The sequence below is a fragment of the Carcharodon carcharias genome, chromosome 15 (assembly GCF_017639515.1).
Source record: "Carcharodon carcharias isolate sCarCar2 chromosome 15, sCarCar2.pri, whole genome shotgun sequence".
Taxonomy (NCBI): domain Eukaryota; kingdom Metazoa; phylum Chordata; class Chondrichthyes; order Lamniformes; family Lamnidae; genus Carcharodon; species Carcharodon carcharias.
This window is the reverse complement of record NC_054481.1, coordinates 27,440,865-27,462,557: the sequence shown is the minus strand read 5'-3', so window position 1 is coordinate 27,462,557 and position 21,693 is coordinate 27,440,865. Positions and strand designations below refer to the sequence as shown.

The following is a 21,693-nucleotide window of genomic DNA, read 5'->3' as shown; positions in this document are numbered from 1 at the left end:
TCATCAACATCTTTTGTGACTTTCAGTTCTCTTCCAGTGTACAATATGTCTTTTAGATACATTAGATATGTATGTTTTTGTCCTAAGTTTTCTTTTCTTAATTCTGTTTCTTTACCCTGTTGTTCTTCAATTAGGGAAATACAAACCCCAATGTGTGCCAACCTTTAATCGTCTTCAGACGCAGTCATAGGACTCAGCCGGTGATCATGCATGACTGCTTGGTCCTTGCATTTTATTGTGTTGTGTGCATTTTAATAATAATGCATGAGGTATACAGATATGGTGCAGAAGGCTTCCCCCGTTTGCCCAGTGGGTTTAAGCAGCACCAGGTGTATTAGTAACCCCTGCAGACCAGGAAGCTCCCGGTTTGATCCCTGGTCTGTACTGAGTTACAGGTTTTTAGCTGGCGTAAGAGGTAGTACAGCTGTTTTCACTCTAGGGCCAGCGAGGGGGTGAACAGCCAGTGGTTAGTAGTAACTGCTTGTGAATAGATGCTACGTGAGGACAGGATTATTTTTTTTCAAGTAGCCTTCGAATACCCACTTCCATGTTCATGAAGTTACCAGGAGCTTTTGATATTTGTGCGACTGTGTCACAGCCACAGCTGGCACCTACAAAAGAGGGAGGAAGAAAATTTATGGAAAGTTATAATCCAAATAATTCCCTGAAATTACTCCTGTACATTCTAGCCTGGCTATTAGACTCACCCTGGAGCTTGTAGAGCTTTGACTGGAATCTCTGAAAGCAGAACGTTTATGTAATGTCATGGATACGGCATAGTTGGCTTTAGACAATTGAAAATTAAATGATGTTACGCTGTGATTGCACTTGCACATGTGATTTCAACAAAAGACTGTAGTGCACAAGATACAATTTATAAAGCAAGCAATCTGTTTCCTAAATCTGATGAATGAATGCTTCACTTTAAGCAGATCATCAATGTGCAAGGTAATATATTTTGTTGGTAGAAATTCAAAGCCAATGCATTTATGTATGTTGTGACTCTTATCATTCAGGATCACCACAGCGAAGACAAATGGAACCATTACCATACATCCCGGGCTCACATGCATCGGCCTTCGTGTGTAGCTGTTGAGGTGGAGCGACTAAATGCCATCAAGCAGGAAAAGAAAATAGGGAAGTCCATACTGGGCAAGGTAATTCTAACTGGAAATCTTCTGGTCTAAAGATTGAGTCACCACAGATGGTGCACTTTGCTCAGTTCATTATGTTAATAGTACTTTGGCAACACAAGTTGATGCAATATTATTATGCCAATAATGAGAATGATGGCTTATCGGTACAGAATATTCAAGAGAGCAGTTATTGATTCCAAACCATCAACATAAGCACAACATTGTGTGCGAGGAGCTGGAGGTGGGGAAGCAGGACACATTATACCCCTGATCACACGTCTCTTAGAGACCAGATGGTACAGTGGTACAGTATTGGGATCTTGTTGCCTGCTACTTCCCTTGTTGCAGGGCTGGATGAGGTCACCTCTCTGCATCCTCACCCCTGAACTTTGCTCCATTTCCATTGTACTATATTGGAGAGGTTCAGGATGATAGGCTAATTACCATATCAATCTCTGTGTTTGAGTGGAAGGTTGTGAAAGTGGGCACTAAGTGTGCACTATAGTCTTCAGTCTTCTCTCCCTGCTACAATGTACAAGCTTAGATTGTGATCAGCCAGTCACCATGTCCTCCATTATACAGCTTAACTTGATTGAGATGGCTTTTCCTTTTTTTATTCACTCATGGGATGTGGCTTCACTGGCTGGGCCAGCACTTAATGCCCATCCCTATTGTCTTTGAGAAGGTGGTGGTAAGCTACCTTCTTGAACCACTGCAGTCCATGTGGTGTCCTTATATTTAATTGTAATCACTTTAACTTGTGTATATGGGACAGTTAGAACTGCAATTGGCTGTTTGCTGGAACAATCCATAACCGATCCCATTACCCCACTTTCTTCCCATACACCCGTGCCTTTCTCTGTTTGTCTTTTGTCTCACTGTAAATCACAGGCTAATTAATTACATTTCCCATGAAGGTGCACTTGGCTATGGTACGTTATCATGAGGCTGGTCGATTCTGTGATAAACTGGAAGAGTGGGATCGCAATTCTGCAGTCTTCCATCTTGAACATGCTGCTCTTTGTGGGGAACTGGAAGCAATTGTTGCTCTTGGCCTAATCTATCTGCAGTTGCCTCATCACATCTTGACAGATGTCACTGTGGAGGTATGTTTGCTACTCCATCAACAACAAGCTACTTATAAAGCAGTTTTATGCATTGCATTATCCACTGGAGTGCAGCAATGGAGGATTCCTCTTTGGTCGCAAGCATTGGGTTTGTAAAAATAGAATGTTGAATGCTGGGTATCTCGTTCCATACCTTAGAAGCTTATTCTTTACAAGAATTCAAGAAAAAGTTTTTTTTTAATCCAGAGTGGTTAGAATGTGGAACATGCAACGTCAAGGAGTAATTGAAATGAGTAGTGCAGGTGCATTTAAAGGATAACATAAGTGGAAAAGGAATATAGTAACAGGAATAGGTCATACAATCCCTTGAGCCAGCTCCACCATTCAATAAGATGATGGCTGATCTTTTGCATCAACTTCACTTTCCTGTCCTATTCCCAAATCCCTTGATTCTTTTAGTGCCCAAAAGTCAAATCTATCTAAGTCTTAAATATATTTGATGACTGAGCACCCACAGCTCTTTGGGGTAAAATAACCGTTCCCTTATCCTGAGACTCCAGCCTCTTTCTAGACACTCTGGCCAGGGATAACAGCCTCTCAGCATCTACCCTGTTAAGCCCTCTAACAGTGTTGTATGTTTCGATGAGATCATCTTTCATTCTTCTAAACTCCAGAGAATATAGCTTCATAGGACAGCCCTCTCATCCCAGAAATTGTTGGAAAGGGGAGTAAGTATTGCCATGGAGGTGGGGTGCAAGGTGAGTATTGCCACGAAGGTGGAAGGTATATGTTACGGTGAGCATTGTCGCGGGGGGTGGGTGGTGGTGTTGAGTATTACGGGGTGAGGGGAGTGATATATTGCCAGGTAGGGTGCTGGGGTGAACATTGTCAGGGTTGAACATTGCTTGAGGAAGGCTGAGCATTGTCAGGAGAGGGCGGTGGGGGTGAACATTGTTGGGAGTGGATGAACATTGTAGTGGGGGGGGATGCTGGTGCACATTGTTGGAAGGTGGGGGTGGGTGAAAATTCAGGGTTGCTGTGGTGCTGGAGTGCTTTGACACTCCGGCTGATTGATTTTGGGTTGCGCTCTTAAGCAGGCTTTACACCTACTAGGAAAGCTCTGACTAAATCAGTGCAAAAACCAGAGTAAGTATAGAGCAAACGGCCCAAGTCTCTGTCGTTCTGGCCATCTGATCGCACTGTTGTGGGGAATCCTGCAGCAATCTGGCAGGGTAAAACTGGCAATCGGAAGTTTAAACCACCCGTGTAAGTACTGCATTTGGGTGCATCAGGACTTTCTCAGGGCCCCAGGTGCATCAGTGACCTACATTGAGTCATTCGCTGCTCCCCATATTGGAAGATTTGGGTCATTTTGATTTTTCCAAGTCCTTAGTAATAGACTCTAGCATTTTCCTCTCTATTGGTCAGTTAGCCTCACATTATTGTTCCCTGTTTTCTCTCTCCTTCCTTTCTTGAACAGCTGCCTCCCAATCCAGGGGTCCATTCTAGAATCTTGGGAATTCTGGAAGATCAGAACCAATGCATCCATTATCTCTGCAGCTACCACTTTTTTTAAAACCCTTAGGCCATCAGGTTAAGGGGATTCATCAGTTTTTAGTTCCATTCATTTGTCCCGTATTTCTTTAATAATAATTACTTTAATTCCTCACTCTCATTAGAATCTTGGTTCTCTACAATTTCCAGTATGCTCTTTGTGCCTTCTACTTTTCTAATTGTCTTTCATTTTACATGCTTGTAAAAGCTCTTGCAGTCTATTTTTATATTTCTTGCTAGTTTACTCTTCATTTTCTTTTTTATTGCCTTCTTGGTCATTTTTTGCTGATTTTAAAATGCTCCCGATCCTTAGGCTTATTCCTCCTTTTGGCAACATTGTAAGCCTCTTTTAAAGTAATACCACCCTTAATTTCTCTAGTTAGCCACTGTTGCAGCACTTTTCCATTGGAGTTTATAATCTTCAAGGGAATGTGTATTTGCCGAGTACTAGGAATTATTTTATCAAATGTTTGTAATTGCTTATCAACTGTCATATGTTTTAATCTAATTTTCCAATCCACCTCGTCCTACTCACCTCCCATACTTCTGGTATGGTTTGGTTAAATTTAAGAGCCTAGTTTCTGACTTAACTCTCAAACTTAATAATGAAATTCATCATCACTCTACCCCAGAGGATCCTTTACTATATAATTATTAATTAACCCTGTACCATTACAGAATACTAGATCTAAATAGCCTGTTCCCTAGTTAGCTTCTCAAAATAAAAGTAAAACTACAGATGTTGGAGATCTGAAGTAAAAACAGAAAGTGCTTGGAAAATCCCAGCAGGTCTGGCAGCATCTGTGGGGAGAGAAACAGAGTTAATGTTTTGAATCCATTATGACTTATCTTTGGAAAATATTGCTCTAGAAATCTATCTCGAACATTTTCCATGATCTCATCCTCCAAGCTACTTTTGTCAATTTGGTTTGCCCCTAGTGATGATTAAAGTCACCCACAATTATTGAATTAGCCCTGAAGCATGCTCTTTGAATTTGCTGATTTATGTTCTGTCCAACAGTATGATGGGGCCTATTCTCACATACAGGAATAGATGGATATGCTGATAAGGTTAGATGAGGGGCAGGAGGAGACCCGAGTGGAACTTAAACACCAGCATGGACCTTTTGGACCAAGTGGCCTGTTTCTGTACTCTAGACTCGATGTAATTCCATGTAAATTTGTACAGGTCAATTAAAATAAATCCATAACTCTATGAACAGGATACTCAACAGAACAGGCAGAGTGGCTTTGACTACTTGCTGATGGGTGCAGAAGCAGGAGATCGTCCATCCATGATTCTCGCAGCTCGAGCCTTTGATACTGGCATCAACCTGAGTCCCAACAGGTGCAGCATCTCTTATCCATCTTTCATTGCTGATAACTTTTTGCAAAAACAGAAGATCAAAGTTGAATTGGTACAGAATGCATCGAGGACAGAGACATTGCTAACCTTTGCAGAGAATATTTCTCTGACTTAATGAGTCCTGTTACTTTCCTCCTTATGTTGAGGGATTCCGAAAAGAAAAATTAGTATTGAGTTTAATTAATATTCGTATACTCGGTTTGAATATAATTAAATTATGTGTACGTACTTGCTAGAAAGTCCAAGCATCGGATCACTGACAGGATCAATTGTGATGCATTCTATGGTCAAATAGTTTATCAGCACTCACTATCTGGAAGTGCACATGAAAACTGGTCTCTTGAGCGAGGTACTTGAGGGGGTGCAGTGCCTGTGAAACTGCTGGAAAGGGAAAAACTGGGTGGTTGGGGGGCATGGGGTGGAGTGAAACCAAAATCCTCTGAATGAATGAATGAAAGGGAAAGACTGTAACTGATGGAGTTTGGCCAGTAATAAAACAAGAAGCAAAAGCTGAGAGTACAGAGCCACCAAAGGGAAGAGTCTTGTTCATTTAACAGAATTAACAAATACAGACCTGATCAAACAGACCTTTCTTTAAAGCAAGAATTGTTCAATCTCTCAGTTAGAATGCAGGAAAGGAAAAGAATGCTGATGAAGCCATTTTATAAAGTGTTGTAGTCAACAAGAGGTATTAAACATTCTTCATGCTTCTGGGCTGGGAATTTCCTTGGAGCTATTCCAGCTCTGTCACCGTAACTTTACTGGAAGTGTGACAGAAGCTCTGTGTATGGGTGTAATTATGTAAACCAGTTATTGCTGCACAGTCAGTTTGTTTGGGCAGCTTCAAGACTATTCCTTGTCCTTGCGTTATTCCACTGGGACAAATGTACGTAAACAAAATCACCTGGACTGTGTGTGGTTTGATAGGGTGCCTGACTAATTTAGATAAGGAGAATCTATTTATAAGCTGTGTAGTTTCAGGATATACAGTTCATATGCTTCCTCCGTTTAACCCAATTCTCTCTTTATATAAAATAAACAATTGGGAATGTATCCTAATCCCCTCTCTCCCCACTCCTCCCCCCAACTGGATGATTTAAGGGAATTGGCATGGCTGGTTACCCTTTGGTATTGTGATCTGTGAGTCAGAACGTTGAGTTGATGGGCTATTTGAAGATTGAAAGCCACTAGGAGAACTCAATGCTTCCTCTCCCAGTGTCCATGTACTTGTCAGCTGAGTCTACTTAGCAGCAATCAAAAGCATGAACTTAGTTGATTATGTTCTTCCCATCCCGTAGCCTAGGTGCAATTCATGACTCCTAGCTACAGACCCAGCTGAGATCAAAAAAACCAATGACAGCTTGCCTAGTTTTATCTAGTGTCTTTAACGTCGCAAGCATAATGGCAAAAATGGCCAGTAAGCCAAAAGAAAGAGATATTAGGAGGGGTGACAAGTAGCTTAAAAGTGGTAGATTTTAAGGAGCATCTTAAAGGAGGGGGAGAAACCAAGAGGTTTGGGGAGGGAATTCCAGAGCTTGGGGCCTAAATGGATGAAGGCACAGCTGCCAATAATGAGGCGAAGGAAGTGGGAGCTCCACACAACCAGAATTGGAGAAGTGCAGAGACCCCAGAGGGCTGAAGAAAGTTACAGAAATGGGGAGGAGTGAGGCCATGGAGAATGAGCACAAATTGGGCATCAAGCTGTGGAGAAGCATGGATTGTTCTCCTTAGAGGAGACAAGCTTAATTGGATACCTGATAAAGGTATTCAAAATTATGTGGGAATTTTTGATTGAGCAAGTAGCGAGAAGCTGTTTCCTTTGGTACGTGGGTCAGTAGCCAGAGCCATTAGATTTAAAATAATTGTTAAAAGTACTAGAGGGGAAATGAGAATTTTCTTTTCACATACAATGTTAAGATCTAGGATTTAAAAGGAACTTTGAAAAGGCAATCGGACATGTAATTTTAAGTGGGCTAATTTAGAGGTTTATGGTGGGTTAGGAAAAGCTGAGGCTTGGGACTAATTAGGCAGCTGTTTCAAAGAGCCAGCACAAGCACAATAGGCCGAATGGCCCCCTGTGCTGTCAGATTCTCTAAAACCTAGGAGGAAGTTTCTGGCCTTTGGATCAGTATCACACTGGGGTCTGTTTAATGATTACAGCCTCCTTATCCATGTGTAAACGTAACAGCTTTTTTTCTTTGACATTGCAGGACTCAAGACTGGAAGGAAGCTTTACATTGGTACACTGCTGCTCTGAACATGACTGATTATGATGAAGGTGGAGAGTACGATGGCACAGGAGATGAACCTAAGTATTGCCTCCTTGCTCGAAAGGCAGAGATCCATATGACAGGAGGGTTTGGTGTCGAGCCAGACCCACAGAAAGCAGGTAAGATAAATACATCATTTCCCAAACAAAGTGAGCAGGAAATAATCTAACCATGGTCACTGACTGATGTCTGGTTTCTTTTATTTATTCTTTAATGGGATGTGGGAGTTGCTGGCAAGGGCAGCATTTGTTGCCCAACCCTAATTGCCTTTGAACTGAGTGGCTTGCTAGGCTATTTCAGAGGGCAGTTAAGAGTCAACCACATTGATGAGAGTCTGGAGTCACATAGACCAGACCTAAGCTCATCAGATTTCCTTTCCTGAAGGGCAATATGATCCAGATGGGTTTTTACGACAATCAGTGGTAGTTTCATGGTCACCATTACTGATGGTCTCCAGGTTTATTAATCAAATTCAAATTCCACCAGCTGCCATGGTGGGATTTGAACCCATGTCCCAGAGCATTATTAGCCTGGGCCTCTGGGTTATTACCACTAACATTACCACTACGTCACTGTCTCCCCATAATGATCAATTTCAAGTCACAAAATCAGATGTGTAAGTCTGTCCAACTGCTATTTTTCTACTCTGAAGTAAGTTTCTCTTAAAATTTAGATTACAGGCTTCTTCAAGCCCTACAATCCTCTGGGAATTCTGCACTTCTCCAGCACTGGCCTTTTATGCATCTACAATTTCCTTCACCTAACAATTGGTTCCCATGCCTTTGGCTACCTAGGTCCTAAGCTCTGAAATTCCCTCCCTAAATTTTTCCACCTCTCTCCTTTGAAATGCTCTGTTATACCTACTACTTTGATCAAGCTTCAGTTCACCTGTCCTGATATCTACTTGTGTGACTCAGTATCACATTTTATTTTGAAAACTATTCTACAAAACACCTTTTGGCATTTTACTACATGAAAGATGCTGTATAAATGTGTGTTTTTAAACTTTGGGCCTGTTGGGATTTTGACAATAATGGCAAAGGTCTTAACATAGTTTAGTATTGCCACAGAAGCACTCCTGAGGAGATAGCAGGAAGCGATTGGGTCTGGACTTGTCTTCAGCACTGGCCTGAGCTCTGAAGCAGTCAACACTAAAGCAATTCTTCTCCATTCACTTCCCAGATGTCAACTGACCTGTGTATTACCAGGGTTTCCAGCATTTGCAGTTCTTTTGATAATTGAGCTTATGTCTTTGTTCAATATTCTTGTGAACATGAAAATTTTTGCTTGAACAACAACCCTTTCTGGAGGCTTTATAAGCCACCAGCCAGCAAATCTGTAAAAGCATGCACAATCAACAACTTATAGAAGGCAAGTTTGAAGAACTAGCCAAATCATGAGTTCCTACTGTGCTCCTCTGCCTCTTCCCCCTCATGCTCACGGAATCTCAGCTTTGTCCTGTAAACTGCCTGAGATTCCTGCTGGGTGTACATTTGAAAAGCCAACATTCCTCCCTTAATCAACAGCACCAAAGTCAGTGAGACACTCTGATGCCACAAAATGGTTGCATACATAACAGTCATTGCACCTTAAAGTCATTCATTATCTAGAGCGCACTGAGATGCTTTGATGCATTAAGGTGCTATAGATACATAAATATTAAGCATCATTTGATGATGGGTTATGCATTATCTGAGGTAGATGGTCTTGTTTGCCTCTAGCCATAGACTGATTGTATTGCGACGGCATCTGTGAAAAGAGAAAGTTAACATTTCAGTTTGATGACCATTCACCTGAACGAGAAGATGCTAGAGGTGAACAGCTTTTATTCAAGTACAGGGTTGGGAAAGAGCAAAAATGGGAGGGTGGAAGGTACAATGACAAAAGTGATGTGGGTGCAAGAAAATAGGGTGATAATGAGACAAGTAAAGAACGAAAAGAAAGCAGAGAGGGTATGATAGCTATAATAAAGGCAAAATACTGCGGATGCTGGAAATTGAAACGAAAACAAAAAATGCTGGAAAAACTCAGGTCTGACAGCATCTGTGGAGAGAGAGAGACAGAGATAACATTTCGAGTCCATATGACTTCTTCAGATCTAAAGGGAGGTAGAAGTGTGGTGAAATATATACTGATTAAGTGGGGTGGAACCGGTGAAGCTGGATAGAAAGCCAGCGTAGGTGGAGGCAAAGAAAAGATAGCAAAAGGGTATGATAGCTGACTCTGATCCACCCTTAACAGATACTGTTTCAATCAGGGAATAACTGATGGCAATGAAAATTGGTGCGGCACATAGTGAATTTAATTGATGAGAAGGATAAGTGGCTCGAAATGAATGTTTTACCTCTTACATGGTTTAATGTTGTGCTTTGCATGCTGCTGCATTCAGGAGACCTCTTCACAGAAGCAGCAGACGCAGCAATGGCAGACATGAAGGGCAGACTCGCCAATCAGTACTACCAGCGGGCAGAGGAAGCTTGGGCCATGATGGAGGAATAAACCTTTGACCTACAGACAGCTGATTGTCAAAGTCATTTTGGGGAAAAAAAAGACTGTTACTGTTTACTAAATGTCAAATGTCTTCCTTTTTTGCCTGTGCAGAATGCTTGGAATTTCTTCTCCTGTATTTTTATCATGGCGTTGAATACCCTTTGTGAATGATCAGAACCAGTGCAAACGCGGGCTGAATAGCCTCCTTCTATGCTGTACTTCTATGATTCTTGTAATGTAACGGGTCTGTGTTAATCTGTATCAGCTTCCTATGGCATTGTTATCACAGGCACTTGCCTGAGTATAACAGCACTTTTTATATTCTTTGAGAATGCAAGGGCTATTTGCAGAGAAAGTGGGATTTTATTACGATTATTGATCACATCTGATTCTGCCCTTATATGGTTATGAGTTTAAGAAAAGCACCTTCATGCTATTCCACTGCATCATTTTTCACCAAAAGGAGATAGCAACACACCGTACTGAAATACTTCAGTTATGTTTACAATGTGTGAGGTTGGGGAAGAACGTGTGCAGGACAGTTAACAAGTTAAAGAGACTCATTGCAAAACCAGATTTGTTGAACCTGGGTTTACTTACAAACGCACAACACAGTGACACATTTGACTGAATAGCAGCATCGTGTTGCTAGTTTACAGATGCCTCCAGCACCTCTGGCTGCAGAGCAAAGAGGTTACAAGATCCATGATAGGCTTTACTGTCCCTTCAGACCTCACCCTATGATGCTTAATATTTATTTATCTATAGCACCTTAATGCATCAAAGCATCTCAGTGCGCTCTAGATAATGAATGACTTTAAGGTGCAATGACTGTTATGTATGCAACCATTTTGTGGCATCGGAGTGTCACATTGACTTTGGTGCTGTTGATTAAGGGAGGAATGTTGGCTTTTCAAAAGGTGCCAGAGGATCTTTAATGTCAACAGGCAGGCAAAGACCTTAGTCTAACAATTCACCTCACCATCTCCACCCAAAAGCAGAAAGGTCCCATCATCGGCCTTAAAATTGCCTAGCACCAAGAAGGTGCAACCTACTGCAGTGATGCAATACAGCAAAGGTGATCAGAACAACTTGTGCCAGTTCCTGGGCTGTGCAAGACACTGAGGTCAATAGCTGTAGAGGTCCCAGGGTCATTGCTTGATAAGGAAGCCTCCTGCCCCATTTAAGTAGGCTAATGCTATACACTCTGTACCTAATGTGAAAACAATGTATTCTCTGTATGATCCTGGCTGGGTAAGTGCAAGTGCCATGCAATGTGTAACCTATAAAGTACCCTCTCCCAAAAAAATATGAAGACCTCTGAACCATTGAAAAACCTGTTTTTTAGAGCCAACTACTAACGCACAACTGATTGAAAAGCAGTCATGGGCCACTGGCCGATGGTGATGACACAAGGCACTTCTGTCTCTCCTCATAATTCAAAAAGATAATAGCCTAACAAACATTTTCCGTGAATACATTGCCTCTAATGTTAAACATAATCTTAGTTAGGCACCATTGATTGTACAATGACTGCAGTGCACTCCTGCAAATCAACAGTCGCTTACTGATAGAAGGGAGATGGTTTACAAAGTTCTTATGTATAAAGTGTATGTGCTTAGCAAGAATAAATTCTTTTTATTGTTTTAATTCTCTAAATTTATTGATTATTTAAATATCACTGTTTGGCTAATTTGGTACTGTCAAGAACAATCATCAGAATTTTCTCCTTGGTCAAGAGAAAATGGCATTCTTCCATCTAGTGCTTACAGGTGCTGATCCACACCAACAAAGAGGAAGTTTTTATGAGGGTTACCTCAAATAAAGACATTTTTAGCGGGAAAATTTTAACTCACTGCAGCAATTTGTCAAGGCTCCTTCAACACAGCACCTTCCAAACCTGTGACCTCTACCACCTAGAAGGACAAGGGCAGCAGGTGCATGGGAACACCACCACCTGCAGTCCCCCTCCAACACACTCAGCACCCTGACTTGGAAATATATCACCATTGCTTCACCGTCGCTGGATCAAAATCCTGGAATTTCCTCCCTAACAGCACTGTGGGTGTGCCGACACCACATGCACTTCAGTGGTTCAAGAAGACAGCTCACCACCATCATCTCGAGGGCAATTAGGGATGGGTAATAAACGTTAGCCTAACCTGTGATGCCCACATCCTGTGAAAGAATAAATTTAAATGAGTAAGAGCCCTTATCACATCTCTGACTGCCTTCCTGCAGTTATTGACCCAGCTCAGAATTTCCCCATCAGCTGTGTATGTTGATGTAATCAGGACTGCAAGGAACCTCTTGTGTTTGTGTGGTTTGCTGAGGAGTAGATAAGGGCAAAGTTTGCTGGTGTAATGTGGTCCTCTGGCCAGCAACAGAGCTCTGTATTGGTGTAATACTTACTCAGCAGGGAGGAGAACATGATAATGGTTGCTTCTGCATGTGCGTCAGTGTTATTTTTGTGGGTATCATAACTGGGGGATTTCAGCAAAGGCTTTGGCCTTTTTGCTCTTTGATATTGGAAGCTCCTCTGTGGTTGGTTGTTTTCCTTTGAAGGGCCTTCAGTGCCTAATATCAGGAACTTAAAGAGGTGATGGCTGCAACCAGTCAAGCCCCAAACCAGAGGGTACGTAACACCATTAGGGTGGCGGTGAAAGAAAGCAAAAGAGGTACACCCATTGACCATACCTTTTTCATTAAGAGAATCCTTTTGGAATCCAGTGGATTTTAAGCTGCAGAGATCTACTGTCTGCAGGACTTCTCCAGCTCTGGATACTTTGATGTGACATTCAAGAATGTTGTCGCCTGCATCAAGTTCCTGAAGGTGTTCAAGGAGAAGCGAGACCAGCCACAGATGAAAATACTCACAGCAGACCCACTCTTTACTCTGCACCTCTACAACCCCCATGTTCCTATCGTGGATGGGCTCATCTTCCTCGCCAACGAGGTTGGGAACTGCAATGAGGTCAAAGATGCCTTCGGGATATGGACCAGGTCAAGGTCATGCTCAAGGTGGATGGTAAGGGAGCAGTCCTCCATCCTCCTTCCAGCTTCGCTATCAGGGAAAGCCATGGCTATCTTATCTATGCTGGGCAGCCCAAAGTTTGTCGCTCATGTGGCAAATCTGGTCATGTGATGGCCAACTGCAGAGCCGTCCTCTGCAAGAATTGCAAGCAGAAAGGGCACCAGACAAAGGACTGCAAATAGACTAAGTGCTGCAGCCTGTGTGGCGAGGCAAGCTACCTCTATTATACCTGCCCCAAATGCTGCCTCACTTATGCCAGGGTCAAGCAGACAAAATGGTGAGTATCACTACCACTAAGGGGACTTGCAAACCTCCACCCACTAAAGCCTCCAGCAAGTACAATGAGACAAAGGAGGACACAGAGAGACAAGAGGAAGGAAAGGATTGAGGCAGCAGACGGCCAAACAACTGCACCCATTCCTGAACCTCTCACTCCTCAGCAGAGTGAATGAATGGAGGAGGAACCAGCAGACGATCAACCAGGGGAGTGGTAGCAGGTGAAGAAGACCAAAAAGTAGAAGGGGCTAAGAAGACACCGAGGCACTTCCCAGATGAGTGGCAAGAAGCGACTTCTATCTGACACGGTTGGTAGGGGCTGCTGCTCTTCAGACGAAGAAGGACAAGGGCGGCACCTACAGAAGAAGCGGCAAGGCTCTAGGGAGCTGGAGGAGGAGATACCCGAGCTCCAGAACATTGGAGACAATGAAGAGACCAGCCCATCCCAACTTCGCCCTCAACTTGAAGAGGCCAGCACAGTCCAGCTCCAGGAAGCAGGGAGCAGCAACGGGGGGAATGGATCAGAGAGACTTCACCAACAGAGAGCAATTCAAACCTCCTTTCATGAACCCCTGATGTCACCTGAGTGGAACCTCTCCAACCGGGCGGTTCACAATGGTTTCCTCAGCCCATCCAAAGTGAGATAATTTGCAAACACTGTGGGTATGCAGGAACAGACCAAAGGACTAGAACTGTCAAAGACAACAGGTCTGGTAAGCAACAAAATGCTTTAAAAATGGGAATAAAGATTGTATCCATTTACGTGCATAGCGTTAAATCGACTACGCAATGTGTTGCAACCTTGGATTACCTTGCCAAGGTCAAAGCTGACCTGTTTCTGCAGTAGTGTGCAATACCACACTTCAGCTCTTGCAGGCAATGGTCATGATGGTGGTCCCATGGGCCATCAATCTAGTCGGTAGGAAATGACTCAGGTTCTTCCAGCCTGAGTATTCTGCTGCGGGGAGGCAACTTCACCATCGCCAAGGATAAGGAGGTGGTGGGCGGGTGCCTCCTCATAGCAGACTTATTGTACAAGAATGCTCCGCTCCGGTTAATTAATGTGTATGCCCCAGCTCAAACAGCGAGCGGCAGGTGGTCCTTTAGCAGCTCCCACTGCTGCTGGCGACTTCCAGGCTGGTCATTCTGGGCAGTAACTTCAACTACATCATCGATGCGGCTGGACGATCCGGCAGGGCCGACAGCAGATTGGATGCCACATCCAGACTCCTGATGGAAACAGTAAAGGATGCCAAGCTGCACGACGTCTTCAGCAACCCTGCAGATGGAGCACAGCGTAGATACACCTGGTCACAGCCAGACAGGTCCATCCGTTCCAGGATAGACTTCCTCTTTGTGTACTGTGCATTCACAGACAGATCCACCGACATCAAGCTGGTATTCTTCACTTTTCACCGCTCCCTACTGGCTGACTGTCACCAACAGGAAGACCAGAGGGTTGGCAGGGGGACATGGAAGCTGAATGTGCAAGTGCTGACCCTAGAGAACATTGAGGAATTTAAGAGGGATTACAAAGGTTGGAGAACCAAGAAACCCCTCTGAGTCCCTGACACACTGGCAGGAAGCAATCATGAAGAACATTAAGAGGTTTTTCATCCTCAAAGGCGTCCAGAAAGTTAGAAAGGATCAGAGGGAAATGTCCTGACTCCAGAAAAACATGCAGAACCTGCTCCGGCTGCAGTCGATGGGGGTGAAAGTCAAGGAGGAGCTTCAAGAGGTGAAGAACCAGCAAGCCTCACTCTTTGCCTCGGAGGCCTCCATGACCATCTTCCAGTTCAGAATCCGTTCCATGTAGCAGGATGAGACATCTTCATGATTCTTCTTCCAAAAGGTACACAGAGAGAGCTTTGTGATCAGCAGCCTGAAGGAAGAAGACGGCTCAGTAAAGTCCAACATTTTGAGGATCAGCAAATCCTTTTATGCCGGATTGTAAGACGTGAAGCCCACAGACAGCATGGCCTCCCAGTCCTTCCTGTCCTCTATCACGGAGGTCTTAGACGACAGTACATGAGAGAGCCTGGATAAATTGCTAACTCTTGATGAACTGACTAAAGTCCTTGAGTCCTTCAAGAAGAGTAAAACTCCCATAAGCGACGGCTTACTGGCTGAGTTGTATTAGGCTCTGTGGGACTGGGTCGGCCCAGACCTGCTAGAAGTGTATGAGGGTATGCTTCTGAGTGGCAGCATGTCTGAATCCACGAGGAAAGGCATCATCACCCTCATCTACAAGTGGAAGGGGGAAGGGAGGAAATTAGAAATTGGCGACCCATTTCACTGTTGAATGTGGACTGTAAGATTCTGTCCAAGATCATCACCAATTGGGTCAAGTCCGCTATGGCATTGGTGTTCCACCCTGACCAGAACTGCACTGTGCCCGGCAGGGAGATCTCTGACAGCCTCGCGCTACTCAGGAATACGATTGCCTACGTACAGGACAGGGGTGTGGGCACCTGCCTCATCAGCCTGGATCAGGAGAAGGCCTTTGACAGAGTTTTGCACACCTACATGGTGGATGTGCTCTCCAAAATGAGGTTTGGGGATGGAATCTGCAACTGGATCCAACTGCTCTACACAAACAGCTGTAACGCAGTTTCATTCAATGGGTGGGAATCAGAAAGCTTTCCAATTAAATCTGGAGTCAGGCAGGGCTGCCCTCTCTCCCCTGTTCTATAGAAACATAGAACCAGAGAAAAGTTACAGCACATAAGGGGGCCATTCGGCCCATCTTGTCCATGCCAGCCCGAGAACATACAGGTGCCTCTTCTAATCCCACCTTCCTGCACCCGGCCCATAGACATGCAGCTTACAGCACTTTAGGTACAGATCCAGGTACTTTTTAAGTGTTTAAGGTTTCTGCCTCTACCACCAACTTGTGCAGCGAATTCTAGGCACCCACTACCCTCTGCGTAAAAAAAGTTCTTCCTCATGCCCCCCCTACACCTTCTGCCACTTATCTTGAATCCATGTCCCCTAGTTCTAGAATCCTCCATCAAGGGAAACAATTTTATCCTGTCCACTCTATCTGTTCCCCTCATAATTTTGTACACCTTAATCAAGTCACCTCTCAGCCTTCTTTGTTCCAAGGAAAATAACCCCAACCTATCCAATCTCTCCTCGTAGCTACACTTTTCTAACCCTGGCAACATTCTTGTAAACCTCCTCTGCACTCTCTCCAGAGCTATTACATCCTTCCTGTAATGTGGTGACCAGAACTGCACACAATACTCCAGTTGTGGCCTCACCAGTGTTTTATACAATTCAAACATTATATCCTTACTTTTATATTCTATACCTCTGCCAATGAAAGAGAGCATTCCATATGCCTTCTTTACAACCTTGTCTACTTGAACCTGTGCACTTGTAAGCCAAGATCTCTCACTTCATCTACTCCTCTTAGTATATTCCCATTTATTTTGTAATCCCTGTAACTGTTTGACCTCCCTAAATGTATGACCTCACACTTCTCTATGTTAAAATCCATCTGCCACTTTACCGCCCACTCCACCAACCCATCTATATCGTTTTGGAGATTATGGCTATCCTCTACACTATCCACTACTTGGCCAATCTTTGTGTCATCTGTAAATTTCCCAATCGTGCCCCCCACATTCACATCCAAATCATTAATATATAAGAAACAGCAAGGGTCCCAACACTGAGCCCTGTGGATCACCACTTGAGACAACTTTCCATTCTCAAGGGCATCCATTGACTATTACCCTTTGTTTCCTGTTACAAAGCCAACCTTTTATCCAGTTTGCCACATTACCCTGAATCCCTTGGGCTTTAACTTTCCTGACCAATCTGCCATTTGGGACCTTGTCTAATGCCTCGCTAAAATCCATGTACAAAACATCCACTGCACTACCTTCAGCAACTCTTCTTGTCACTTCCTCAAAGAATTCAATCAACTTTGTGAGGCAAGACCTTCCTTTAACAAATCTATGCTGACCATACCTGACTAGTCCACGCCTTTCCATATGACAGTTAATCCTATCTCTCAGGATTGATTCTACTAATTTGCTCACCACCGATGTAAGACTAACTGGCTTATAATTGTTTGGCATTTCCTTTGATCCCTTTTTAAAAAATGGAACTGTTTGCATTTCTCCAGTCCTCTGGTACCTCCCCTGTATCTAGTGAAGATTGGAAAATCATCCTCAGAGCATCTGCTATCTCCTCCCTGACTTCCTTCAGCAGCCTCGGAAACAATCCATCTGGCCCTAGTGACTTATCAACTTTCAAGGATTTCAACCCTTCGAGTACTTCCTCTCTCTTTATGACTATCCCATCCAATGTCTCACAGTGTTCCTCCTGGACTACTATATCTACATCCTCCCTTTCCTTTGTAAACACAGAGACAAAATATTCATTCAAAACCCTTCCCACAGCCTCTGCATCTACACACAAGTTTCCATCTTCATCTCTGATAGGTCTCACTTTTTCCTTAACTAACCGTTTAGTATTAATGTATTGGTAAAACATCTTCGGGTTATCTTTAACTTTACTTGCTAATCTTTTTTCATGCCCTCTCTTTGATTTCCTTATTTCCTTTATTAATTCATCCCTGCACTTCCTATATTCATCTAGACTATCAGCAGTGCTTAGTTCTTTTGTGCCTTTCATATGCTTTCTTTTTCTGTTTGATCTTCCCCTGTATTCCTCTAGACAACCAGGGAGGTCTAGATTTGGCAGTACCACTCTTACTTTTGTAGGGGACATGTCTACTTTGTACAATTTGATGATGTCCTGTTTGTATGTTGCATAGAAACCCTTTGTTGAATCTAGCAGTAAGGATCCAGGCATAGGAGTGGTGACGATCCAAGGCAGTGGAGGCACTCAGGTCAAAGTCTCCCTGTACATGGACAATATCACTATCTTGTGCTCAGATCTGCTGTTGGTGCACAGACTGATCAACATCTGCGACCAGTTCAAACTGGCCTCAGGAGCCAAGGTAAATTGTGGCAAGAGCGAGGCCATGTTCTTTGGGAACTGGGCTGACTGATCCTTTATCCTCTTCAACATCGGGTCAGACTGCCTGAAAGTGCTGGGGCTATGGTTCAGAGGGACTAGGGCATGCATGTGGGAGTGATGCTCCCTCTCCAGTGCAAGTAAGAACCTGGTACTCTCAGTGTTGCTGTATGTGGTGCAGGTCTGGCCATTCCTCACTCCTGCACGGTGGCAATCACCCAAGCCATCTTTCGCTTTATCTGGAGATCAAAAATGGATCATGTTCGCAGCGACATGATGTACAAACCTCTAGATAAAGGGGGAAAAAACATGCCCAACCTCACCCTCATCCTGATGGCCACCTTTGTGTGCGGCTGCATCAAGCTGTGTGTAGACCCTCAGTATGCAAACACTAAGTGTCACTACTCACAGAGGTTCTACCTGTCCCCAGTGTTGCGAAGGATGGGTCTGGCCACGCTGCTGCGGAACGCTCCAAGTAGTTGGACCGTGCTGCACCACCAGCAGAGAAACACCTTTGACCACGTCGATCAGGCAGTGGTCGGCACATATCATCCTAGAGGCCCTGTGGGAAAAGGAGATGGTGGATCCTGTCAGATGGTTCCTTGAGCAGACTATCAAAGTCATTTGACTGAATGCTTCATCGCCAGAACTTTCCAACAAGCACCAAGACTGGTGGTGAGAAAAGTCCTCCCCGTCAGATCCTTCCTATACGCCAGGGGTCTCACCCCCTCCGCACTTTGCCCTCGAGGTAGCTGTGGTGGGGGAGAGACCGCTGTTCACCTCCTTGTGGGATGTGCCTTTGCAAAGGTCTGGAGAGAGATGCAGTAGTTTTTGTTGAGGTTTATCCTGAGCAGTTCTGTGACATAGGACTCTGTGCTCCACGGGCTGTTCCCAGGGACACACATACCAAGGCAAACATCAACTGCAGCAGGAGGATCATCAGCTCAGTGAAAGACCCTCTTTGGTCTGCCTGAAACTTGTGGGTCTTCCAGTGCAAAGACGTCCCCGACTAAGTGTTGCAGACTGGCATATTCTAAGGTCCAGGGCTAAGTGCTGAGGGATGCACTAACGGTTGGGGCAGCTGCCAAAGGCACAATGGGGAAAGGTTGCTGTCTAAGACCTTTCAGCATAGTGCACCGAAGGGCTGGGCATTGTATTGACCCCTCAGGCTGTATGACCCACATTGAATGTATGCCGTGAATACTACTTGTATCACAATTGTATTGAAGCACCTTGGAATGCAACATGATCTATGTAGATTTTTGTTTTAAAAATATACTTTATTCATAAAATATCTGGACGAACATCACAAACCATTTCAAAATCGCCATCACAAAAAGTACAATCAGATTCAACTTTTACACATGGATCACGAGGTTCATCAATACAATCAATGAATATTACAATCATTTCAATCTGGTCAATGCAGACAATGGGTATTGGAGTTATCAACATACATCATGTTGCACTCTGAGGTGCTTCAATACAATTATAATACAATTAGTATTCAATGCATACATTCATTGTGAGCTTTACAGCCCGAGGGGCTCTCAACAGTTCCCAGCCCCTCGGTGCACAATGGCAGAAAGGTCTTAGACAGCGACCTTTCCCCAATGTGCCTTTGCAGTGGCTGCCCCAAGCTTTGGTGCGTCCCTCAGCATGTAGTCCTGGACCATGGAATGTGCCAGTCTGCAACACTCGGTCGGGGACAACTCTTTGCGCTGGAAGACCAACAAGTTTTGGGCAGACCAAAGGGCGTATTTCACCGAGTTGATGATCCTTCAACTGCAGTTGATGTTTGTCTCAGTGTGTGTCCCTGGGAACAGCCCGTAGAGCACAGAGTCCTGTGTCACAAAACTGCTTGGGATGAACCTCGACAGAAACCACTGCATCTCTCTCCAGATCTTCTTTGCAAAGGCACAATCCACAAGGAGGTCCCCACCACAGCCACCTTGAGGGCAACGTGCAGAGGGTGTGAGACTCCTGGTGTGTTAGAAGGATCTGACGGGGAGGGCCTTTCTCATCATCAGCCAAGCTACATCTTGGTGCTTATTGGAAAGTTCTGGTGATGAGGCATTCTGCCAAATGACTTTGACAGTCTGATCGGGGAACCATCCCACAGGGTCCACCCTCTCCTTTTCCCGCAGGGCCTCTAAGACGTTACGCCTGATGGACTTGTGGTCAAAGGTGTTTCTCTGCATAAATTTTTCCATGAGGGACAGGTGGTACGGCATGGTCCAACTACTTGGAGCATTCCATGGCAGCGTGGCCAGACCCATCCTTCACAACGCCGGGGACAGGTAGAACATCAGCACGTAGTGACACTTGTTGTTTGCGTACCGAGGGTCTACGCACATCTTGATACAGCCGCACACAAAGGTGGCCATCAGTATCAGGGCGATGTTGGGCACTTTTTTTCCCCCTTTATCTAGAGGCTTGTACATTGTGTCCCTGCGGACACGATCCATTTTTGACCTCCAGATAAAGCGAAAGATGGCTCGGGTGAGCGCCATCACGCAGGAGTCTGGAATAGGCCAGAACTGCGCCACAAACAGCAACAGCGAGAGTACCTCACACCTGATGACCAGCTTCTTACCCGCAATGGAGAGGGAGAGTTGCTCCTACATGTCCAGTTTTCTTTGCATCATAGACACTCGCTCCTCCCAGTTTCTACCGCATGGCCCGGTCTCTCCGAACCATATCCCCAGCACCTTCAGGCCGTCAGCCCTGATAATCTTTTAAATGAAAACAATTAAACCAAATCAACAAAATTGGGATAAATCAGGCACAGCCCCTAATTCAGGTCTGCTGTAAAACCAAGGACAAAATTTAAAGGAACCCCGTCAGCCCTGATGGTGAAGGGGACAAACGATTGGTCAACCCAGTATATAGATAACTTAAATACCATTGCACTATCTGACTGTCTGTAATGACCATGTTGAAATGTCTGTAATGTTCATTGATTGTATTGAAACACCTTAAAATCTATGTGGAAAACTTGAGTATGATTGCACTTTTTGTGTTGGCCATTTTAAAATGTTTTGTAATGTTCTTTCAGATATTTTATGAATAAAGTATATTTTTCCAAAAAAAAAAGTATCTCCGGCCGATAGAGGAACTCTCAATCTAATATAGTCCTCCAGGTGCCGCGGTGGTGGTGTTGGGGGGGGGGTGGGGGGGGGGGGCGGATGCTCCGTGTCGGTGTAATTCAGTCTTCCAGCCGCCAGAGGAACACTTAGCGTAATGTGGTCCTCCGGCCGCCAGGTGACTCTGTGTCGATGTAATGAGGCCCTCCGGCCGCCAGGTGACTCGGTGTCGGTGTAATGCGGCCCTCCGGCCGCCAGGTGACTCTGTGTGTCGGGATTGCTGTTATGAGTCGGGCCCACGTGTCGGTTCCATGGTTGCTACTCGGTTCATCCATTTCGCCGGCACCACCTGAGGCAGTGGCTGGCTGGAGAGCGCGGTGAGTAGCGGCGCTCGGATCGTAGGCCTGGCCGCAGTAGTCAGC

The 21,693-nt window shown here is 44.5% G+C and overlaps 2 protein-coding genes across 9 annotated transcripts in view; both read left to right on the top strand.

Moving 5' to 3' along the window:
• Positions 1–11,533, top strand: part of eef2k (eukaryotic elongation factor 2 kinase) — a 63,544-nt gene extending 52,011 nt beyond the window's left edge. For all 7 annotated transcript variants that reach the window (XM_041206258.1, XM_041206256.1, XM_041206262.1 and 4 more), the window contains 5 exons: positions 1,017–1,157; positions 2,054–2,242; positions 4,981–5,105; positions 7,334–7,512; positions 9,783–11,533. In XM_041206258.1, the coding sequence (XP_041062192.1) occupies positions 1,017–1,157; positions 2,054–2,242; positions 4,981–5,105; positions 7,334–7,512; positions 9,783–9,892 (744 nt within the window). In that variant the 3' untranslated portion in view covers positions 9,893–11,533. The remainder of the gene's footprint in view (positions 1–1,016; positions 1,158–2,053; positions 2,243–4,980; positions 5,106–7,333; positions 7,513–9,782) is intronic.
• A 10,008-nt stretch (positions 11,534–21,541) lies between these two features.
• Positions 21,542–21,693, top strand: part of polr3e (polymerase (RNA) III (DNA directed) polypeptide E) — a 50,270-nt gene continuing 50,118 nt past the window's right edge. For both annotated transcript variants that reach the window (XM_041207216.1, XM_041207215.1), the window contains exon 1: positions 21,542–21,648. The gene's annotated coding sequence lies outside the window, so the exon portion shown is untranslated. The remainder of the gene's footprint in view (positions 21,649–21,693) is intronic.